Source organism: Triturus cristatus, chromosome 2_1 (assembly GCF_964204655.1).
Source record: "Triturus cristatus chromosome 2_1, aTriCri1.1, whole genome shotgun sequence".
NCBI lineage: Eukaryota > Metazoa > Chordata > Amphibia > Caudata > Salamandridae > Triturus > Triturus cristatus.
Window position 1 is genome coordinate 79,665,414 of NC_140581.1, and position 24,335 is coordinate 79,689,748.

The 24,335-nt window shown below is 46.7% G+C and overlaps 1 protein-coding gene across 1 annotated transcript in view; it reads left to right on the forward strand.

Annotated features, from left to right (window-relative positions):
- Positions 1 to 20,058, forward strand: part of LOC146863780 (polymeric immunoglobulin receptor-like) — a 291,482-nt gene extending 271,424 nt beyond the window's left edge. The window contains exon 7 of the mRNA XM_085628016.1: positions 18,267 to 20,058. Within this exon, the coding sequence (XP_085484142.1) occupies positions 18,267 to 18,442 (176 nt within the window). The 3' untranslated portion in view covers positions 18,443 to 20,058. The remainder of the gene's footprint in view (positions 1 to 18,266) is intronic.
- The last annotated feature ends 4,277 nt before the right edge of the window (positions 20,059 to 24,335 follow it).

Consider the following 24,335-nt stretch of genomic DNA (forward strand, 5'->3'; position numbering starts at 1 on the left):
GTGCCTTGAGTTTATTTTGTCCCTCTAGCTCACACAGGAGGACAGCAAACTAGTCCTTGGAGTCACTCTGTAGTCCTGGGTTCAAGTCACAAAGCAGGCCTCAAGGCGCAGGAAAGTCCTCTGGGGGTAAATCAAAGCCTAAAGCAGCAGGGCAGTCCTCTGAGGTACAAGACAGGCCTCAATCAGTAGGGCGGTTCTCTGAGGGTCCAAGGCAGTCCTTCTAAAGTCCTCCTAGGTCTAGGAGTGTACTGAAGAGGTGTTCTAAGAGTCCAATATTTATGGGTGGCACCAGCCTTTGAAGTTGGAGAATCTTCTAGGCTACCCCTAGATTTGATTCCAGAAAGTTAATCTTTTCACCTGCCAAGACTCCTAGACGTTTTGGGTAGCAAAAGACTAGTGTCAGGTTCCTTTGTGTGTGTGAGGGAGACAGCCCTTTGAAGTGTAAGTAAGGCAAGGAAGAGCTCCACCCACAGGAATCCTGGTAGGAACATCCACCCTGCCAACACCAGTCTTCTTTTGTCTCAGTCATGTGAACCAGGACCCCGGCAGTAGGCACTAAATAGTTTGGACAATTAATCACTCAAATTGCATTTATACAGCCCACCGCTGCTTACTAAGAGGTGTCCCGGCGCTAACAGCAAAGAAACTGACCTGCGAGTAAAAGAACAGGATGATTTTGGCCTCATCACAAGGAAAGGTTTTAATTGCTTTTTGAAGATAGGCTCAGAGGGAGCCAAATGAAGGCTGATGGGCAAAGCATTTCAAAGTTTGGCCGTCAAAAATGCAAAGAATCTGCCGCCTTTTCTGGCCTTAGACATTTTTGGAACCTACAGAAGTCTAAGGTTGTTCGATCTTAGAGATCTGAATTGGTGGTAAGGCTGGTGTTTTGTTCTTAAATATGTCTATTCCATGAGAAAAGGCTCTAAAAACTAATGCAAGAGCATTGAATTTGATCCAATTGGTAATTAACAGCCAGTGCAGCTGTTTCAGATGAGAGAAGATTGATTGCAGATGAGAAATCCTCTGAACCAGTCTTGCTGCAAAGAGTATTTTACAATCTAAAGTCTATGGGTTAGGGAAGCGGGAAGGCCCAAGTAAAGACTATTCACATAGTCCAGTCTAGATGTTACCAATGTATGTACAGTCATTTTCCAAGTGTTCCCCAGAACCAAATGCATTTTCTTCAGAGATTTGAGATGCTCAAAACAAACAACAGGCACATGTTGGATTTGTGATGAGAATAGAAGATTACCTACCTGAACACCACAAGATTCAATCAGCTTGGCCAGCGGTACTAGATAGAAGTTGAAAAGGGTGTGGCTCAGGGCTGAGACCTGAGGGATTTCATTCTCTAGTAGATGTGGGGTGACTATAAACGGGGGAGATGAACCTTCTGTGATCTTCCCTCAAGAAAAGATTTTGGCCATGCAAATGCTTGGCCCTGAATGCCCACCCATCTGATTCTATCCAAAAGGATAGCATGCAAGACCGTATCACGGTGGATAGCTCAAGCAGGACTATCATGGCAGACCGCCCCTTGTCCACATTTTCTTCGATAAATTCGGTGACTTCCAGCAAAGCTGATTTACTACTAAACCCCGAAGAGAAGTCAGACTGGGAATTGTGTAGCAAGTAATCGAATTCCTGAAAAGAGGTTAGCTGCCTGCTGACTAATTCCTCCAAAGGTTGGGAAGCAGCAGGTAAAAGAGAAATTGGTCTGTAACTGTTTAGTATTGTCAAGTCTGCTTTAGGTTCCTTAAATAGTGGAAGGAGTAATGCCTACTTCCAGCTTGAGGGGAACAAAACTGATTCAAGTGAATGATTCAGGATTTTATTTAACACAGGATTGATACTAGAACAAACAAACCTTGAAATGTGGAATGGGCGTGGAGTCCCTGGCAAACCAGATGTGCCTTCTCTAATTCCTTAAGAGAGTCATCCTCCAGGATAGAATAACATTTTAGTAATTGAGGACCAAGATATGGGCCTAGCTCCACATGAACATTAGAAGGGGTTGCTGTAGAGAATCTCACATACATGTTCTCAATATTCTCATGAAAACATTTTGATAAGTCATTGCAGATTCTAGAGAGGGGGTAAATCTGCTTTTTGTAACCACCGGGGATAGAACAGAATGTAATATTGTTGACAATTTACCAGGAATATTAAAAGATGTGAAAATTAGGGACGAAAAATATTCTTTCTGTGATTTGTCAATTGATTTGCAAAATATTTTTAATGCAGATTTATGTATAGCTTTTGACTCAGGACTTTAAGATTGTCTCCATAGATGCTCCATGATTTTACATTTGCTCTTTTCTTCCATGAAGGAGGATGAGATCCAAGAGGCCATAAGTTGCTCTCGTTTGACAACATGCATCTTTAGCGGAGCCATAGGATCAAGGGCATTAGGGAGCCATTTCTTAAAAATTTACACATCAGTATCTGATGTACCAGTCAGAAGAGGGGTAGAGGATTGCAAGTTTCAGGAAAAGAGCCTTTCAGAAATGTTGTGCCATGCTCTGGAGAGAATCGGAGGTTACCTAATTTCTTCTGCCATGTCCTACAACTAAAGAAGAAGGGCTCTAGAAATGATCCAACCAAGTTTGAATGTCAGTGGAAAATACATTAAGAACCGGAAGATTAGAAAAAACAAATCTAGGATATGACCTGCCTTATACATTGAGGCGGTAACCAACTGGGGAAGATTCATGCTTGCTAAGACGAGGATGAAATGAACGGCAGGAAGGTATTTATGATCATCCATGTGTAGATTAAAATCTCATAAAACTTTGAAATTCGAATATTGAAGGGAGAGTTGGGTGATTGTATCAAGAAGATGAGAAAGATTATTATCTAGCCAGTTTGGCGGTCTGTATATCAAAGCACCTGAAAAGGAGAATGGAGTCAACTTAAAAGTAAAAATAAGACCCTCAATGTTCCTCGCCTGCATAAATGTGGTGGAGGAACACACAAATGAGTCCCTAAAAAGTTATAGCAGTGCCACCCACTGTGTTCCCCTCGCGATTTACAAAGAGGAAGTCAGTGGGAAGAGCAAAGGCAATGCTTCAGTGAGGAACATAAAGTCCCAATTATCTTCTAAAAGAAGATTAAACACATCAAGGGAGGCTTCGGAAGTGACCTGCAATTAATGAGACAAGCCTTAAAAATGAACCATTCAAAAGAAGGGTTGAATTTAAGCTTATCGGAAAAGTAAGGTATACCCTCAATGGGTCCTTTAAGGGAGAACCCACAGCGAAAACAGATGAACAAATTATCCCTAGAATGTTCTAGATGAAAAAGGTCATGAAGGTGACCGGCTCCTTCATTTAATAGCAATAACTTCTCCTTGGAATATGTACTCACCTGAGACGCTATCCTTACAAACCCTGTAGCATGGCTTGTGGTGGACACGCTCCGGATGCAGACGGGCCCAGAAGGGCTTGCCTCTGGTGCGCATTTCCTCCACAATCTCAAAAAATCTTCTGTCAAACCAACGTTTTTTTAAGAAAAGGGACTCATACCAATTAATCAGTTTCTCCGCTGTGCATCCATGGAATGTGAGTCTTTTAAAAAGGAGAAATAGAGGGAGGCAACATATCAGCCGACCACTATAGCGCTGACCTTACTGACAATGGCACCAATGTGGTGGCTTAATCCTTCAAATAAAAAAAGACTAATGCTCCAAAAACCATACCAAGGAGAAAGGCCAACAAAATGACTGATTAAAGATGACCAACATCTCTAAACTAAGAAAGTGCTAACTTCCTAAAATTATACTTCAGGGCACATAAATAGTGCACCCGTCTGTCGCACTGCGTCGTGGGAAAAACACCCTAACTCTAAACCATTTGCTCTTGAGTTGTCCACTTTCATCACTTGATACCAGTAATTATACAATTCCTTTCGTCCCATGGCGAGTGGGGGTCTCCGTAACATCAGGAGGGCCAGTGCCAGAGACCTAGTGCCGGCCATTGGAGGACCACGAGCCGCAAACAACGTGGTACAACCCAGTCCACTATAAAGCCAGCTCCATGCCAGAAAAGGCCACGGCCATAGCCGAAGGCCAGAGCAGAAATTCCCCCCCCCATCTAACCCGCCAGGCCAGAACTACACTGCATGGCGAGACAAGAATAAAAGGCATACGAACAAGGTAGGACACATGCAATCAGATCCACACACGGTGGCCCTATCGCAGGCAAGAATATACCAATGCGAGGACCCAGAGCAGGCAGGTGACAACGCTAGACAATGCGCCCCAAAACCCTGCTGTTAGTGGAACAATGGTCGGCAGAAATAGTAACCATCCTACCACACCACAACCCGCTTCCTAATCCAGATCTGAACCAGGCAAAGCAACGGGAGACCCGCAGGAAGGAAACCGATGGTCGCCCATGATTGAAGGCCTGCGGCACTGCGGGGAGGCAATGGTGACTCAGCGGCGAGAAGCACGTCAACCTAGAAGTAGCACACCGGAGTGTCGTGTGCGGCTGTACCCTATAGACAACAGCTAAGGACCGGATACCCCCGGACAGCGCCCGTGCCTGGACATGCTCCAGCCACACAGCAAGGGGAGGGGTGACTACTGGCCAGTTGCCACATAACAAGGAGCAGGGGCTTCGGTCACTCAGTGTGCCACTTCTAAAGCCGCGGACTGCGCCCCCGGCACCTAGACTCACTGCAGGGACCATACCACAGAGTTGTAACGTCATACGTCAAAGAGTGCAGTTACCCGCAGCCAGACGTGAATGCCCACAGCACAGCAAATAGTGATGGGCCGCTTACGTACTAACACAAATCGGGGCATGGCACGTACCGGCAGCCTGGAGTCGCCACACGCAGGGGGAGAAATGACCACGGCTACATCGAACACAGCACTGGCAGCAAAACTTGACTCTGTATTAAAGGCGGTAGAAAAGATAGGCAGTGCACTGGACCAAACCATAACCTCTGGAGTCCCGAATCGACAAGGTGACCATGGACTTTACACTCCTACATGACGACCACCGCAAGTTAGCAGAGACAGTTAACGCACACAGCCAGTCACTAGCGTAGCTACAGCCTATCACCCAAAACCACACCGCAGCCTTACAGGATATACTGGATCGTGTACATACAATCGAGGACAAGGTGGAAGATGCGGAAGGGCGTTCCCGCCGCAACAACATTCATGTGGTGGGTCTCCCGGAGGGAGAAGAAGGAAGGAATCCGGAACAATCTGCTGAGCGCAGGTTACGAGACATATTACCCCAGGGAACATAGTCGCCACCGTTTGTGGTGGAGAGGGCACACCGAGTGCCGGCACAGAAGCCCCAGCCGGGTGCCAGACCACGCCCGTTCCTCTTTAAACTCCTAAACTATAGGGACAGGGATGCTAGAAAGCCTCAAAGTGAGCGGCAGTCAGGTCATGCTACTCCCAGACTACACTGCACTCGTGCAGCCCTGCAGAAGTACCTACACGGTAGTGAAGCGCCAACTTAGAGACTTGGAATTGCCCTACTCCCTACTATTCCCTGCCAGACTGAGGGTGGTAATGAAAGGAGGGACCCGCTTCTTCGACTACCCTGCAGAGGCGTGGGACTGGCTGGAGGAGTCAGGACTATGGACGGGAACGCGCCCCCCGGGCCCAGATGTTGACAACCCAGCAGGCAGAAGAGCTCGACGACGGGGGAGACGCGGGGCGCTAAGAAATGCAAAACTGGGGACAGCAGCGCCGAGTCTGGAGATGATCAGAATGGAGCGACAGGACGTTCTGAAGGCGGTTGCGACTCTTCGAACCACACAAAATAGAGAGCATTCGGAAGCCTGCTTCAATGACTCGGCAGCAGCTAGTGGCTCTTCGTCTCCGTCCACAGAAGGACCAGAAGACATGTGCCTACCAGTGGTAACCCCACAGACTGCTGATGGCATCATATGATAGGACAATGTTGCGTTACTCTATCACAGGCAGCTCACGCACGAAGAGCCTAGTTTATGATGTTTGTTTATGTATCTCAGTGCATGCCAGAGAGAGGGGGTGACACTGCTGGGTCAGCAGCGACACAGGGTGCTTCACACAATAGATGGGTGCCCACTGAGGTTAGGACCGACTACACCACGCATAACACTGCAAAGACTAGGGGCATACGCGGCAACACTCAACCATGACTCACAGTGGTCCTGCACACTGACATAGATGATTAACCGGATGGCACATCTCCTGAATATGAAGGGGAGGGGAAAGTCACAGTAGAGTGCTGATTGTGCACACGACCCCACCTGGCAATATACTGGGATAGTTTGTTATCATAATTTGTTAACGACATTTGGACAGACATCTCCACAGAGTTCACCCCAGCTGTTATGACGTTCGAAGTTAAATTAGTGTTTTCGTTACAACAGACCTGTACACCACTGCTTGCCCATGACACACGCCCACCAGCACGAAATATACCCCCGACTAAACGCACTAGTAATGGTACGAGCTAATGTACTAACATGGAATATACGTGGCATGCACACACCCGCGTGGCGCTACTCCATATCCGTCTACCTCCAGAGACACTCGGTATGCATTGCCCTATTGCAAGACACACACATGACACAGGCAGAGCTAGACAGGCTATGCAGGCGCTGGAGACGGCAGGTTTACGGTACTGTGTACTCAGCGCATGCGAGAGGCATGTTAATTTGGGTAAGGGCGGGAATCCCATTTATTTGTGAGGACGTGGTAACAGGTCACGAGGGCAGATACACCCTAGTGCATGGGCGACTCAATGGTCAAACAATACTCCTGGGATCGATATATGCTCCAAATGTAGACCAACCATCATTTCTAGTGCGGCTATCACAAGCTCTGATCCCTTACGCTGGGCTTCCCTGACTGCTGGGAGGGGACTTCAATTCGGTACTTAACATTAACACAAATAAATCGTTCCCCCCTCTTCACAAAACCACTGCTCTGTCTAATGCTCAGGCACTCACGGACTGGCTCTCACACTGGGCGTTTTTGGATGTGTGGCGTGTCCTTAATCCTACTGAGCGTATCTACTCTATTATTCCACGGTACATAACCTACATGTACATCTGGATAGGGTAGTGGGTTCCCAATCCCTGCTCCCGCTGGTCATGAAATCATGAAATCAGAATACCTAGGGTGGACGCACTCCGATCATAATCCCCTGTTGATCCAACTCAGCTGGGACGCAGATCATCCCCCCTACCCATATGGCGTCTCCAAACTACTGCGCTAGAAGACCCAGAGTTTCATTCATCACTGGGGACAGCCATCCTCACATATTTCGACCTCAATGAGGGTACAGCAAGCAATGCACTAGTAGAATGGGACGCCTTCAAAATAGCGATCAGGGGGCACTGTTTGGGGGCCACGTGGAACATACGTAGGCAGCTGTCAATTTTGCTTACGGAGTTAGAGTCCCAGCTACTGAAGTACGAACATGACGGAGAAGGGAAAGGCACAGACTTGGGCCGACTGGAGAGGCTCCACACCCAACATGCGGAGCTCTTGGAGAAACTGCGATGCCAAAACTACGCAGCTCATACAGCTCGCGCACACAACTCGGCTGATAGAGCAGTCCAACTGCTTGCCTGGCTACTGAGGCAAGATAGAGAACCTCGCCCCGATTGGGGCCATATGCACATCGGAGGGGACTCTAGTGTACACGCAACGCGAGATACACAGGGCTATGACGGACCATTATGCCCAGTTGTACCAATCTAGGGGGCGCTGCCCAAGGCATAAGCTAGAGAGATTCTTAGGCTCCGTCCAACTGCCCACAGCCTCAGAGGCCCATCAGGAGACACTTAACAGCCCACTCACCTTGGAAGAGATTGGGGATGGAATTGGGTCCCTGGCATCTGGGAAAATGCCTGGGCCGGATGGCCTGCCAGCCGAATATTACAAAGCCTACCGCAACTCTTGTGCAACACCTCCACACACTATATACTACGGTGCTGGAGGAGAATAAATTGCCCCCCCTCGATGCAAGAAGCATACCTGGTGTCCCAGCTAAAGCCAGATAGGGACCCCACAGCCCTGGGTTTGTAAAGATTCTTAGCTCTACTCAATACTGACTATAAAATACTCGCTACGGTGTTGGCGAACAGACTGGCGCCAGTAGTTCCTGAACTGGTCTACACCGACCAAAATGGATTTGTACCTGCACAGAGCACATCGCTGAATCTGCGGTGGTTTTTCAGGGTGGCGAAAGATGCCATACAGGAATGGCCTAGAGCAAGATGTCTCATGCTAGACCTGGAAAATGCATTTGATTGCTTAGAATGGGGATATCTGTCAGCAGTACTGTTGCGGTATGAACTGGGCCTGGGGTTCCTTCAGATGGTCGATTTACTATACAAAAATCCCACTGTCCGGGTGCGACTGGGGCCGCAGATCTCGGATGCCATACCGGTGCGCAGAGGTACTAGACAGGGGTGCCCCTATCCCCCCTCCTGTTTGCGCTGGCGATAGACACCCTAGTGGCAGCGATACGTGCAACACTGAGGATGGTATACCTTTGGGAATTCGATACACCAAGTGTCACTTTATGCAGATGACCTGCTGGTCTATGTGAAGGACATAGAAAACATACCTGATCAACTAATACACCTCTTGCAGGACTTCGCGGCCATATCGGGACTCAGAGTGAACGCTGGCAAATCTTGCATCTATGCGTTCAGTGAGGGAGGCCGCGACCCAAGATACACTCTGAATGGTACAGGGGTACAATGGAGAGAGTGCACCTTCCGCTACCTGTGGATCCAGATATATCGCCAGCCGAAAGACTTGTTTGACGGAAACCTGGGGATGCCTTAACAGCAATCAGATCGCAGATGGGATTCTGGACCACACTTCCACTGACGGTCACTGGCAGGGTAGCGTTAGCCAAGATGGTGATCCTTCCCCGACTCCTGTACTATTTCGGTAATTTGCCTCTATATGTTCCGGCAACCTTCTTCACCACGCTCACTAAATTACTCAGGGACTTTCTCTGGGAAAACGCCCATCATAGAATGGCACTAGCAAAACTATATTTGCCCACTGACCAGGGAGGCCTTGCCGTGCTTTGTTTTGAACACTATTTGGCTGCCCAAGTGCAGTGGTTAGCCCGCTGGCTCGCGGATAGGGGCCGCGAAGATACGGCGACCATGCTGTCACCGTACTTGCTAGAGCAAATAGTCAGGCTCTTCCACCCCGCCACTAGAGTTGCACCACCAATGCCGCTTCTACTAGCAGTGGCATACAAATGCTATCGCAGGTGCCTATACATTACTGGAACTATTGTCCCCTACACGCCAGGAATACCACTAGAAGGAGACCTGGCTCTTCGATTGACCTGGAGCTGCCCTACCCTCCCCTCAGTGCCTTGAGACCCTCATGGGTGAGTAGCGCGCTTCACTAACCCCTGATTGATAGATTGATTGATTGATCCCCTAGCGGGACCGGGGTGCTCACATTCCTCTCACTCACGGAATGGCAGGAAGCTGAAATACAGACTCTAGGGGACCTGTACCGAGATGGTGCACTCTTACCGTATGAGTCATTAGTAGAAGGTGAGGGACTCCCACCTGCGCAATTCCTTACACATCGCTCACTAGTAGCGACACTGACAGCCAGATGGGGGGACATAACCACAGAACCGAGTCAACACCTCACCATACAGTATTTACACGTCATGGGTTGTGGAAGACACCTTATACGCTGGTTCACGGTGTCACTCCAAACCCATGCAGCGCTAAGTTAAGATCCACACCGCCGTAACTGGGAACTGGACTTGAGGCGACAATTGAAAGACAAAGAGTGGGAGAGGACACTTAAAAGTCCAGTGTGCATACCTAGAAATATGAGATTCCGACAAATACAATTATTCATTGTTCATAGAGCATGTCTCACGCCTGCGATGTTTAACAGGTACATTCACCGCACGGATGCGACGTGTCCGAGATGTGACGAGCAAGGGGCTGAGTTGATACATATGCTATGGAGCTGCCCTAGAATATACACATATTGGCACACAATAAGCAGACTGTTACATACATACACGGGCCGCGACATACCCTTTGAATGGACTGTATACCTATTACACCACTTTAGGAGGACCCGGTTTCTAGACCTGGGGATGGTGGTCACTAAGCGCCTTTTAACCAAGCGATGGAAAGCGCAGGTCCCACCAAACACACGCGTGTGGTGTTGCTCGCTGTTAGCATGGGCCAAAGCTGGTATTGCCATTCAGAGAGAAAAAACACTGGGACATCATTACGGTACTTCAATATGCTTAAGCTGTATCCTATGGAATTTGTAACATTGATTGAGCACCAGGGCCATACTTGATGCTCCACAGAAGGAACTGCATGTTGTTAACGGTGTGTCCAGCAGCATCTACGCGAAGAGAAATGTATGCCAAATTGTTGATTAATCATTATATGTATAGACAGCTATTCAAACGTCTGTTTCCTTTCATAAGAATGCAAAGAAAAATCAATAAAAAACAGATTTAAACAAACAAAATTAGCGCCCAATGCCTTTCCTCATCTGAGCAGCAGCACCACCTACTCCACATAGCCCTGCCCCAGCTGCAGTGGGCACGGTTTGATCTTCAGCAGCAATAGCTGCTCCCTTCCTAGCATGCCCCACCCTGGAGCACTACAGTCAGCTGGCTGCCGGCACTGCCTCCCATAGGAGCCTGTTGGCAGCCAATAGCAGCAGGCCATGTGCTTTGACATCACCCTGCCAGGGTCAGCCAATGAGTGAGCTATTTGGCACTGTGACCTCCCTGACTCTGTGAAAGGCCAGTGTGTGGTGGGCAGCAGCCCTCAGCTCCAGCATGAAACATGTGCACGGAGGTACCTCCCTTCAACTCACAACCAGAGTGAGAGGATGTGGCGCAACTGTCAGAGCTGACGACTCAGGAGCTGGAGCCTGTGTTCAAGCCTTCGTGTGGGCTCAACATCTTGTGAATTTGGGCAAATCACTTATTCTGCCCTCTGCCAGCACTATATTAGTGTATTTATTTAAATGGAAAAGAGCAGTGATCGCAGTGATCTTGGAAACGTGGTGGGGTGGGCAAGTAGTATTGTGGGAAGAGTGAAGGGGTGGGAAAAGAGAGCACAGGGAGATTAAAGTATGAGAATCGAAATGTAAATTGAATGTAGAAAAAGCAGCGATATATAAGGGGTGGTGGAGGGGCAAGCAATGTTGTGGGAGGCGTGAGGGGTTAGGGGAACGGCACAGGGATGTTAAGTGAAGGCAAGGCAAATTAAGCTGCTGAAGCTAAGTAGACAGAACACTTAACAGCAGAGGAAGCCCAAAACAAAGAAAAAAAGAGTGCTCTTGAAACTCTACATAGAATCACGAGTAAGAACACATGTAACAGGGGCAGTTCTTATGTGAGGATACAAAAGTTCAAAAGGAGGGCCTACTGAGCGTAACCACCAAACAAAAGGCGGCATTTCCAAAGGGCAAAAAGAGAAACCAATTAAAAAGATGGGCGGTCCTTCATGCCCATATTCTGAATACTATTACAGTCAGTGGGGTAACTCAGTATCCCTCAGAACCTGGGAATTAGCAAAAAGAACTACAAGTGGTTCTGTTGGGGGAACAAAACCAGATTCCTTTGATACATGCAAGGCAATAGCCTGCAAAGTAGAAGTCTAGTAAATGCTTTTGAGACTTTTGACACAATGGAACACAAAAACGAGAGTTATTTCAATGCGTAATATTTACTAGCTCATTTACTGGCTGTCAATTATTAATTGTTTACATTTTCAAAAAGGTGGCATGTAATTAAAGTGAAGTACATGAACAAAGTGATATCTGTGACCATGTGATATATTACAAACAGTGTACAAATAATATACAGAATGCGAGACTTAAAATGAAAGATCTGCCCCCAAACACTTTTTCAAATTAGCCAAGTCCTTCTATTTCATTTTTTCTTAAGGCTGAGTGAGTTGTAGGGCATGAGTGGGGATAACTATCGATGTTTCGTCCTTATGGTTTGCGCAGCTGAGATGCGTCATGAAGGGTCTTCCTCAGGACAAAGTACAGTAAACACAATGAATGTGTATTGATCCGTATGCAGAAACCAAAAATAAATCGATACACATTCATTGTGTTAAAGACTGGAGAACAACAGAGAGAGTGGCTGATTGTTCGCCGCTGCTCTCTGCGTTTCACAGACACCAAGGGAAAGCGCCTACCCTCCAAGTGGAAGGGCAGCAGCATGAGTCAAACCATCACAGGCCCATTCACCTGATGGATGCTTCTGGACACAAGCCCGATTCCCTCCAACTCATATGAGGCCGGATTATTACGATTACTTTGCCTTGGCTGTCTGCTGTACTTTGTCTTGAGGAAGTAGGATTTACTTGGACATGCAGTACCACCTTGTGTGGCTCTGCATAGTTAAATAAATCCAGAGTAAATCCTACTAAAGGGCTTGCGTTGCCTTGCGTCACCTTGCATGATGCAAGGGCAACGCAAGCCCGCTGTAAATCTGGGCCTGGGTATGGAGAGGAGCCTACTATTATCCAGTATATATCTCCATTTGCCCATGCAGCCCTCTCAGTTCACACCTTGACCTTTCACCCAGAGCACAAAAAGCTCTTCCTGTCAGTAAGTACTGAAATGCAGACAGTGCACCAGGCTGCACAATAACTTCCTGAGGAAGGCGTGATTTAAAGGAGCAATGTAGACTGAAATGTAATGCAGGAAAGGAACAGCTAGCTCTACCAATAATCCTACGAAGCACCCTCTAACTTTCAGGGCTTTATGCAGGGAGTATCCCACCTCACGTGCATCCAAGCACTCACATGTACATGTACATGCATCATATACTCGGCTTGGACCCAGGGGCGCCAAGTTATCACCTACTGCATGGACCTATCAGAGAGACTCGGAAGCCAATCAACACCAGTCTAGTTCAGGTAAAAAGGGCCTGTGCCCCACGGCTAGAGTCGGTTGCCACCAAGGGTTAAAAGTATTGTAACATGAACATGGGGACAGTACCCGCCATGTTAAAAGGAGCTCCACCCTGCTAATGAGCAGTGGTATAACAGTGTAGGGCAGTGAGCAAAAGACTCATCGCTGGTGCATTCTGCATCAGAAAATAACCTGCGCTGCCCAAACCGTTAAAATGAGGAGCTTGTCTGTGCCAGTTACTTCCCACTCTACACACAGTAATAACTTCGGTATAACCCTTCCTTTTGCCCCGATCAGAACATCTGAACACGCTAGCCCATACAAAGTCTCAGGCACATACTGTCGTCAAGAAACATGCGATGGATGGATTTGTTTAAGCCAATGCTTCTCAACTAGTGGGAATTCGCCTGAGTAGTGAATTTTGTCGTCATTTCATAGCTTGTTTACAGCATTACTTTCGTTTAGCTTTTGTGCCGACCAATCAGAGCATTCCATCTCAAAGCGCCATCCATGCCCCTCTTGCACAGCAAACCAGGGTCCATCGATCAATGAGGTGTAGATTGGCTTCTCAGGTACAGTGTGTTCAGGACCCGCTTCTGAACATGCCCCTCAACAGAGGTGAACCCACTGAGATATCAATGAAACTGGTGGATGAACATCTTGAGCCAACGCTTCATAACCACAGAGAGACCGATTTGTATGTCAGTCCTCTGGGAACCATGTTCAGCTTCTTTGATCTTATAATTATGGTGCCCCCTACTGCAAGGCATCACAAGGCTACACGCCCATGAACCAAGGGGTGTAGGTGCATGGATGGCGGTGTTGGCAGAATAGTTCATTGAAACTTGAACAGGATGAAACCAGCCCTTTCTTACTCCTCATTGGAGATGCATTTGTTTCTAAACACTGCCAAGTCCACTCCATGTGCAGACAACAAAAAAGGGCAAAATGTGTGTCCGTGGTACTTGCACATCCTGGCTTCCTGGTTTTCAGTATGTAATCCATGGAGGGGAGAGGGTACCACAGGCTTCCCAGCCAATCCGAACAGGTGTTACACAGGGCTTATTCTTATGATTGAAAGGGAGGCAATCAGAAATGTAGACCCAAATGTTCCACAGGAGGTAAAGAAATAAGGCTTCAATAGTTCATATCTCCAGACGAGCTCCTCCTTTCATTAAAAATAGTCTATCTTTATTTATTGAGTCTTCATCAAGAATACAATTGGTTTCATAGATTTCCAACAGATACAGACAGCCAACACGTGTTTCAGGGATCATCCCTTCAGCAAGGCTGTAAACAAATAAATACACATACATGAATAGTTGAGATGAAAAAGGGGATTATGCCGGGATATATGAACTAATGAGGATTTATTGCGTTGCCTTCTGTGAAACATTTATATACAAGACAGCACCGATGGGGTGTCAGTGTTTGGAGGTTGTGGCTCTGGGCTATTAATTCCTTTCAACTAGGGGTGGCTGGAATATTTCATTTCATCCACGGAATTGGTGGAAATTTTGGTCACTCCACGTTACTCTTTGCCACAGAGTTCCAGCCAAATTTTGGCAATCACAGCGTGGCATATTTTTTCTGCTGTATGGCTCCAGATATTACAAGCTGGCGAGGGTGATGTGGTGTCCCCTAGTGCAATTTTCTACTGTGGGCGGTCGCAGGTAGAGGGCTGCTGCTTGAGCCCGTTGGTTGCCGTTCAAGTGGATTTTCAGCAAAGTCAACTCGAAAGGGCGCGCACTCTTGCGCAATGAATGGTGCAGTATGTAAAGATTTTTCAGCGCGGCTCTTCCTACTGGCACTAAATTGCAGTGCAAGCAGCATATTTTCAGCCCGTTGGTGGAACGTGAGGGAAAACCGCTTTGTTTTTGTAACTCGGCGGAATTCCCTGGAGTGAAATTCCACGAGTTCTGCCCACCCCTACTTTCGCCCCCGAAGCAGTGACTTAGAAATGTAACCCTCTCTATCCCTGCACCTACCCTCATGGTTCGTACTGCAGGGGTTGGTGGGAGCAAAGCTTCGCAAAAGAGCAATCTGAAAAAAGACTTTGGGTGGTAAGGAAATTTACACTTTGTGTCATCTCACACACAACGAAAATATAATGTGGGGCCATCTCAACCAGATGTGAGACATCCACCTGCCCTCAAGGTGGGGGAAACTCTAGTGGGGTAACTCACCTAGCGATTTCCACCAGGGCTCACGCCCAAGCCACGAGACCCCTGACCTGCCCCCAAGTCCACCTGATGCTCCTTTTGATCATGCAAGCGTATCGCCTGCCCTCCACCACATGCACTGCCCCTGTGCTTGCTGGGCTGATTTGGGGCTACTTTCCTCGACGCTGCTTGGCTAGTGGCCCTACTTGGGACCCCCATTTACATCTGTGGGATTGGGTGGACTCTGGTCAGTTGACGCCTCCTCTGCCACAACAACTCCATTCCCATGCGTGGCGCTCACGAGTCCTTACCACTGTTACCACTGTTGTGTGCCTTGTGTCTGTCCGTCATGGGTCATGGGGATCCCAAGCAACGTAAGCTCACCTTCGACCGCGCCAAGGCGACAGGGAAGTTTGACTCCCTATCTGATGCAGAGGATGGGCATGGTGCGACTCAGCATGCACACCCACAGTGAGGTTCTGCTGCTATCATGGCAGAGCTCCGGACTGGCTTCCGTGCCATCAATTCCTGTTTTGTCACCCGGGAGGTGCAGCTGGACCGACTGCTCAGAGCGCCATGGTACTCGCCTTGATGCCGGGGAGGAACGTGTTTCTGGTCTGGAGGATGGGGCGATCTCCCTGAGCCAGAGATTGGAGAAGACAGAGCATCTCTGGAAGGTGATTTTAAAGAATGAGGACCTCGTAGCACACTCATGCAGGAATAATATTTGCATAGTGGGCCTTGCGGAATCCACGGGCATGTGGCACTCTGACCACTTTGTGTAGAGATTGATCTCTGATCTATTTGCACCCAACACTTCACGTCTACGTTTGTGGTGGAAAGGGCTCACAGATCACTGGGTCCCAGTCCCTCCCCTGGGGGTCTACCTTCATCCCATTGTGGCTTGCTTGCTTAATTACAGGGACGTGACACTGCTCTTCAATTAACCCTCTTTGAGCAAAGGTCCATTAGAGTATCAAGGCACTATGATCTCAATTTGAACTGACTTTACACTTGCTGTCGATGAGGCGAGGCAAATATTCAACGACTCAAAAGCCCTACTACGCAAGCAGGGGCTTAAGTATGTCATGTTATATCCAGCGAGGCTCCATGTGATTGGGGGTGACAGAGCCCGATGCTTTGACACTCCATTGGAGGTAATGACCTTTTGCAAGCAGCTGGGCCCTAACAAACATTCTTCGTCCCATACCACCCCGGAGCGCTCGCCTCCGGACTGCCACGTTTCTGCCAGTGCAGACGTCTTCCATAGAGCCTCAAGTGCTCCCTGGCTCATCTGAAAACACTGTCATTCACTTTTCGTTCCCGCAAGCTGATTATCTTTGTTACTAGCCTGTACACCTCAAATAACCCTTCTCTAGTAACCCTACAGCTATCTACCCATAATAAGTATTCAATGAGGGCATCGATTGCCGCAGCATTGTCTGCTCCCTTAGGTGTATTCAATGGTTCACATGTTGGGTTTTTATGTTTGTTTTTTAGGTGGTGGTGGGATTCACTAGGTCACTATTGCCTAGTGTGGGTGGGGGGTGGTTTTTGATAGTTAATGTGGGTACTACTTTCTGTTTTCTTTTTGTTTCTATGGTATGCTGGACTAGACCGCCCCTTGCTTCAAACACATGACTATACCTAGATTAATTTTTTTTCAGATTGGTGACAGGGGGGTACTCAACAGCTGGCAGACCTCATGTTTATGAAGTGGAATATCGATTAACAATCCTCGGAGAGGCAAACTGGGGTCTAACTGTAATCAACATGTTCTCTGCCTTGAAGAGGTGACCAACTAGATGTCAAATGCTTCCTCAAAATGAACAGGGACAAGAAGGTGCTTATACTGTTAGGCAACAACTTTGACAAGAGTGAGCCCCTCCCTTGGCCGGAATGCTTAGGAGCTGCTCCTACCCTGAAAAACAAAATAATGAGTCCTGGCCTCTGGTTAGATGACAGGTCTACAGTGAAAGTTCAAGCAAACTCGCCAGCGTCAAAATGCTTTGGGACTCTAAGGCTTTTAAGGAAAGTGATGGATCTCTTATCCCCCCTGGCACAGAGACTTGCCATCCAGCCTTGATCATATCTCGGTTGGATTACGAGAATTCCCTTAACTTAGGGTGCCTATGGTATGTTAAGAAGAGACTACAGACTGGTCAAAAAGCTGCTGAGCTTCTTCTCCTAGAAGTCCCAAAGCACCGGTCCGCAAGTAGGGCTCCTGGCCGACTTACATTGGCTACCCATAGAGCAACGCGTCCAGTTTAAATCCATGTGCATTGTCTTCAGGACTTTTCACAGTAAGGGGCCTCAAATTCTTCATGCCCTTGTTAAACCTTACAGGCCTGGCAGATCTTTAGTCCACAAACTCCTTTTTTGTAACAACACCCAGAATCCATAAATCTAGATGGGGTGGCCATTCCTTCAAACTTCTGACACCCAGTCTCAGGAACTCCCTGCCTCTCTCACTGCGCCAGTCTGAATCCGAACCTGCGTTCCAGAAGGCTCTTAATACATGGCTTTTCTCTAACTTTCCCCCACTCATTTCCTGTCTGGGCCGAATTTGTTGATCCACTGGTCTAATTTAGCGCTGGGAGGCCCCCGGGTAGCCATGCGCTCTACAAATTGACTAGATTCGATTAGATTAGGTACTAACACATCTCATTGGACATGGTGTGAATGTCGCATTGCTGTATATACTCAGGAATAAACTTTTCTCAAGTGCATAACTACAGGACTGTATATTTAGGGTGATGAGGAACTTGGAGTCGTGGCAGGACTTTGGCCACCTTCTTGTTGATTGATTGCTACATTTTAGCTATAGTGCCCTGAAGAAGCCCTTGTTTAGGGGTGAATCACGTTGGTTGCATCTGTATGTTTGAAATGATCAAAGGAAGATATCGGAATCACCAAAAGAATAAAAGAATATCCTATTAAAACTGGAAGTTATGGACTAACTTGTTTGAAATTGTACTTCTTACTGAATAGAGCTAATTGTGATTGTGTTGCTTCTCATCCTTTCTGTGTGATTGACCTTTGTGAATAAGGCTGTACGTTTCTTTGTACAACTCATTGTGTAACGCAAAGACACAACTTTGTGAATATTTAAAATAATTGAAATTATTGAAAGGTAAAGGGAGGTTGTGGTAAAAATGACTGGTATTTGTTTTCTGACCCTACAGGCACTGTGGAGAAGGATAATGGTTCCTCGTTTACTGCTTTTAATGCCATCCAAGTGGCTCAGATTGTGGTCCTGCTTTTGAGTGTAACTGTGGTATCACTTCTGTGTAAACGTGGCACACTCCAAAGATCAACTCCTGACTCTTGTGAATATGTAAACACCTCAGTATTCTCATAACAGGTCATTGGTGCACAAGCAGTGTAAGTGCTTCCAAAGGAAATCTCTTGACTAGTTCAGGCAGTGATCTAAGGTTATTCTCAGGTGAGCAGGACCAGCCTAGCTCCACTTTCATTCACATGTGACAACCATCTGCTTTAGATTCCAAACCAAAGGAAATGTATTAAACATAGCTCTGGGTGACTGATCTGTGTTGTATGATTTTACATTATTTTTTGGCCGTCTGTGCCTTCTTCTCCAAAGATTTGGACCGATGCTGCTGGGTTTTCGAGTCTGAAAGTGCACTACGCCCTGACCAACCAGGCCTCAGTGCCAGTGCTCAGACCTGTAAAAGGAGTATGTCTGACTGGCTCACCCACAATTGGCATGAGCTAACTTATAAGTCCCTAGTATATGGTGCAAGGGTACCGAGGGCCTGTAAGTTAAAGTGCCTTACATGGATCCAGCACTTTTTGTTCTACCACAAGTGTGACAAACTAAAAGCATAACTCCCAGCCTGCCATTGCTGGCTGATAGAGCAGTTTTCAAACTGCTCACTCAACTTTCCCATTTAAAATATTTACAGATTGCAGACCTTCCTTTTTAATATAAAAGTCACCCCTGGGGCAGGTCTATCATACCCTAAGACAGGGTAGTTGTATATCAAAAACGTAGGACATGTTTTTTTACATGCCCTGTCAGTAAAAATCCCAAATTAACATTTTTACTTTAGAAAGGCTAAGAGCCTCATTGGCAAGTGCAGGGCTACATGTTGACAACTCAGCTGTGCTAGCTTCTGAAAGGGGTTATTAATGTTGGCACTTCAAGGTATAAAAAGAATTGTTGCATTAAAACAGACTTGATGCCCAAGTCGAATTTAACCTACATTTTAATGAAATAGCAACTTTAGAAAAGTTGTCACTCTGCTGCCCAAAGTTTTTCAGTGACCATTTATGGTTGCTGGCCACACGGTAGACTTCTCCTTCCTAGAGGGAGGTGTGAACAACTCGCAGGAAAAAACACAAAAGATACTACTGTTGGAAGAGGTGTTACTTCTCCCTGGCACTATGGCCAAACAGGTTGTGAGCCCAAAAGCAGAGCTTCAAAGGGGAAGCAGACAAGGGGAAATGGTGGACACACACAAGAGCGTCTGCTCTTTTGTTCTGGTAAACATATTGGCATCATGGACAGAAAGGGGTCAAAATGATTAGGCTGGCTGTGGAGACTTCGAACAGATTTTTTAAGAACAGTAGACCACAGTGATCGCTCTTAATATATTGTATGTTGTATTTCTACTGTTCTGTATTTTTGATAACCGCCCAGGCTTCTTGTATATAGTGTAAATCATTTTTCATGTTTTAATCAATTTAGTACTGGATGAATTGTAAAGTAAGCTATATAACTGCCTGTCCAGTGTACTAAATTGTTTTAATATATCTGTTTTTAATGATTGATCAGGATTTTTAAATTGCTTTTTTAGAATGTATTTTTTTGATATAGCAACAAGCAAAATTGTCATGATTGTGTTCATTGTTACGTGCTGATGAAGTATAATGTATTTGTTAAGACAATGTATATATTTTGTGTGTCTAATATGATCAGCATGATCGAAATAAAGACTTAATTAAATTAAGAAACGGGTCAACAGTTGACACCCATTTTTCCAGTGAGCGTGTATCTCTTAGGTTGCCACACCTCTAGCGTCAGCTACCAACCTCCACACATTGAAAGAGGTGTTCTGCCATTTTGGGATGGGGCAAAATATTGCATTCTTGGGTAGCTAGATGCCACACTTTGCAGGATGTCGTCATGAGGTCGGAGGGACCTTGTAACCCATTGGGTATTAGCGCATATCTCTAAGGTAATTTATAGGCATGAAAGTGACATCCCTGGCACCCAGATATCAGACCACGCCTGCACTGCAGAGAGGACTATAGAAGGACTTCCCTGCTGTACCCTAGACCTGGCAAGGAGATGCTGCTGAAAAGACTGGACTGCAGCTGTTGCACCTGGGCTAGCAAAGAGAGGACTCTGCTTGTGATGCCCTCCTCAAGGAAAAGTTGTCCCTCAGCCCCAGTCAGAAATTACTCTAAGAGGCATATTTATGAGAGCCTTGTGTCACGTTTGCACCATGCAAAGTGGTACATGTGTGACACAAGGCTCTCAGTCAGAGTTATGAAGCTACGCAAAGCCATGATGCAATGCTTTAAATGGGCTCATGTTTCTTGAGTAAGGCAACGCATCGCAAATTGTTGCATCACCTTACTAATAATAGAGGTATTCCATGGACATTGTGGTGGGTGTTCCCACGCAACACCCATGGGTTTTGGCGCATTCCCAGATTTAAAAGGACTTGCCAACCTGGGAAAGTGTCAAAATCTTATGCCTCCATCAGGGAAAATGTAACGAGGAGAAATATCTTTATTTCTCCTCATTATTTCCTCTTTCCACATGGGCTGCATTCTGCAGCACACATAAGAGGAGCAAAACACCTCATGGATTCTTTTTGTGCAGGAAGGTGTGCTTTCCTGCACAAAAACAATCCTGCCTGCAACACAGGCACCCTTGCACCATGGTACAAGGGTGCCTGCGTTGGCGCTAGGCTGCCAAAACGGCACCGGTGCATGGGAAAGAACAGGAATGCACCTCATTGGAAAAATACGGTTCATCCCTGTCCTTTCACTTTGACCTAGGGCAGTGCAGCAAGGTAACTAAATAGTAATGCCTGCAACTTGCAATATATTTTCGCGTGCTGGAGCGGAGTTTTCAGTTTGAAAATTCAGGGGCTTTTGAAGCTCTGGCATGTTTATTCGTTGTACTAATTTATTAATAATTAATTATTTGTCTTGTGCAAGTGTGTTTATATTAATCAATCCGTTTGTCTTAACAAAAGAGAGAGTTACACGTGGGTATGCATAAACGTGCTGATTAACTATAATGTGCGTGTTTTCATGTTTAAACGTTGCTATGTGCCGTTTATTTTTGAGCACAAAACGCTTTCCGAATTAATGCTTTTCTATGTTGCAAGAGCTAGATAAATACATACACATAAGGGTATTAGTGGGGTTAACACTGTTTAATCATTATGCTGTAGTAACGATTGTTTTGTCTCTTTAATTAAGATGGTCTATTGTGGCCTATGGTGGCCTAGAAAAGATGGCCGATTTGTGAGCCTGGCTGTGATTTATAATATGAAAACTGTGACGAGGAAGACCCCTGCTGGAAATGGTCCTGAAGCTAACTGACCATGGTCCTTGCTTGCTTGCTTGAAAACTTTCCATGAGGACAGCAGCAGTTTTGGGAGATCTCCAAGTGAAATAAAAACGTCCTTGGCAGCCTTGGGAAACAAAGGAGCCTTAGAGAAAGACTGTGAACTATGGCTCGATTGCCGAGGAGAAGTAGAACTAACCAGATACAATTTATTTCTTGGTTCCTGTTCCGTAGTCTTTATTTTGTGAACTTTTCCTGAGCGGAGATTTTCAAATGTAGCGATGTTACATCCTTTCCTTCTCGCTCTGCTCAGCAGGTCCGGCGGATATTACAACTTTTTCTATGTTTCCAATGTATCTTTCTATTGTCTTAGACACTATAAGAAATGTTAGCCTAGAGAGGGTTTTTTGCCACTTGCCACTTGCCACTTGCCATTTGCCTTTGCCGCGTACCGAATCTGCGTTGCTGAGGATCGATGCTGAAAGGACTTCGTCTTGAGAGACTTTTACCGAGAGACTTGCCCTGACCCGTTCTGACATTTAGCTAGAATAGGTAACTATGAGAAAATGATTTACTCTAATTGATTTACTTTGACTAATTTTAGATAAAGCAATATACTTTTAAACATGGTGTTGGATATTCTTTCTTGTCAATTATTGGGTTTACATTTTGATCATTGCTGTATATGTTGTATAGATTGTGTTTAAGGACAGTCACAAAAACCAGGTCTTATCGACCTCGATATAGATGCAGGGTGATTAGGAGTTTTCTTTCCACAGGTTTATTGCTGGTAGAGTATTTGAGCGTATATTAGTGAAATGGGCCCTAGCGTATGATGAATGCATGTGCGTGTAACTGTGAGATTACTCTATCCGTGGTAGTGGGAATATTATACACACCCTGATCTCTATCACGCGTTTTACATCCAAATGGGACTTTAAGATGATTTTCGGATGAACGGTGCCTGACTTTAAAATGGCGACCGAGTAAGTCATCGATTACAGATAATAACAAGAGGCGTCTGACTGTTCACACTGCGGAAATACAGAGCCCTAAAGAATATTGCAGAACTGATAAACTGGCTTGCTTACACCCACTTTTCCTTCTGGGCTATAGAGATTAATGGGACTATCTGAATCTGATCCTCAAGCTCTCATGCCCCTTGCCTGACCTCAAGATGGCAGCCCCAGTGAGACCCTCCTCGATGCTCTTTCTGTCCTGGTCCAAAATTATGGATCATCGTCCAGATCCTGATCAGCCCTCCCCCAACTTTGTTCCTGCTCACCCTCCAGGACAGTTTCCCTGAAATCTTTCCCTCGACAGCTGAGACCTAGCCATTTCGATTGATGCCCGGTGGAGCTACCTCGCTAGCTAAAGGGGAGATGGGCTATGGATTCCCTCCTTGACCATCACCTACCCAGCCGGTCTTTGGGCAAACTCTCCTGCGTCTCTCCAGACCAGCCCACCATCTAGGGATGGAAGCCTCCACCACCTAATCTACGCACAATGACAATCTCTGAGCATACTCCTGATCTCCATCCTGACAGCGGAGTCCGAGCTCTATGTACGACGCCCAATGGAGCTGCTCTGTTCAGCTATTGAGGAGATCGACCTTGGTTCATCCCCTGACTGTCACCTACCCAGTCGGACTTTGGGCACAGTTTTTCTCCCCGTCTTGCCCACCCACCCCCCCATCATATTTCTGTTACCCTGCTTTTTCCTTGTCTCCTAGCTATCTGTTCCCATTCAGCATTCTTTCATTCTTTGTCTACTTCCTTTGCTCCTTTCCCCTCTCACCTGAATCTTTCCCCTCTCCCGCTACACCGCCTAGCTCCCTATCCTTTTGTGCCCTTTGACTAAGCATTCCTTCTCCCCTTGTTGGGGAAAGATCCAAGATATATACGCTGGAGTCTCAGCTTACCCGCTGAGAGAGTCCACAGCACCAAGGGAGCCACTCACAATTGAGGTATGGTATGGCACCCCTGGCCAAAGCACTCCCTCTCCCCTTTTTGGGGAAGGACCCAGTAAGTAGGCCTTGGAGTCTCAGAGACCTCTCTGAGAGAGTCCACTGCGCTTAGGTAGCCTCTCGCAACAGAGATGGGGTAATGATACCACTCCCCCTGGGATCACAGTTTACTGGACTTTGGGCGCAGTTTTGACTCGTCTTCCGATTTGTGTCCCCTTCACCCTCCCCCCTCCTCTTGCCATGCTGTGTCTCTCACCCTCCTATCCTCTATCCTCTTTCCCTCCTCCATTCTCTGTCTACTTCCCCTGCTCTTACCCGCCCCCCCCCCCCGGAATCTCTCCGTTTGCCTGCTTTTTCCCTGACCTATATGTTCCTTTTTGTTTGTCCCAACCTTACTTGTCACTATATTTCCATGCTCTAATAACCGTTTAACCTTTGTAAAGATGTAACCTGCTATTATTGTCTGATACTCTTGTAAAGCACTCTGATACCTCCGGGTCTAGCCAGCGCTATAAAAAACCTGAAAATAAAAAACAAAAAATGCCTGCGTTGCACTGCCCCATGCCAAAACCCCATAAATGAGGTCCTAAGAGTCAGTTGGCTGACTTCCTGTTACAGTTACAGGGCAGCAAAAGGTGAAGAAACCTGACTTGGTAGCCACAATTGCTTGACCACCAGTGATCTTTGAAGCGTAGCCCGGGAGACCAAGTCTTGATGCTCAAAGGTCGCACCCTAGTC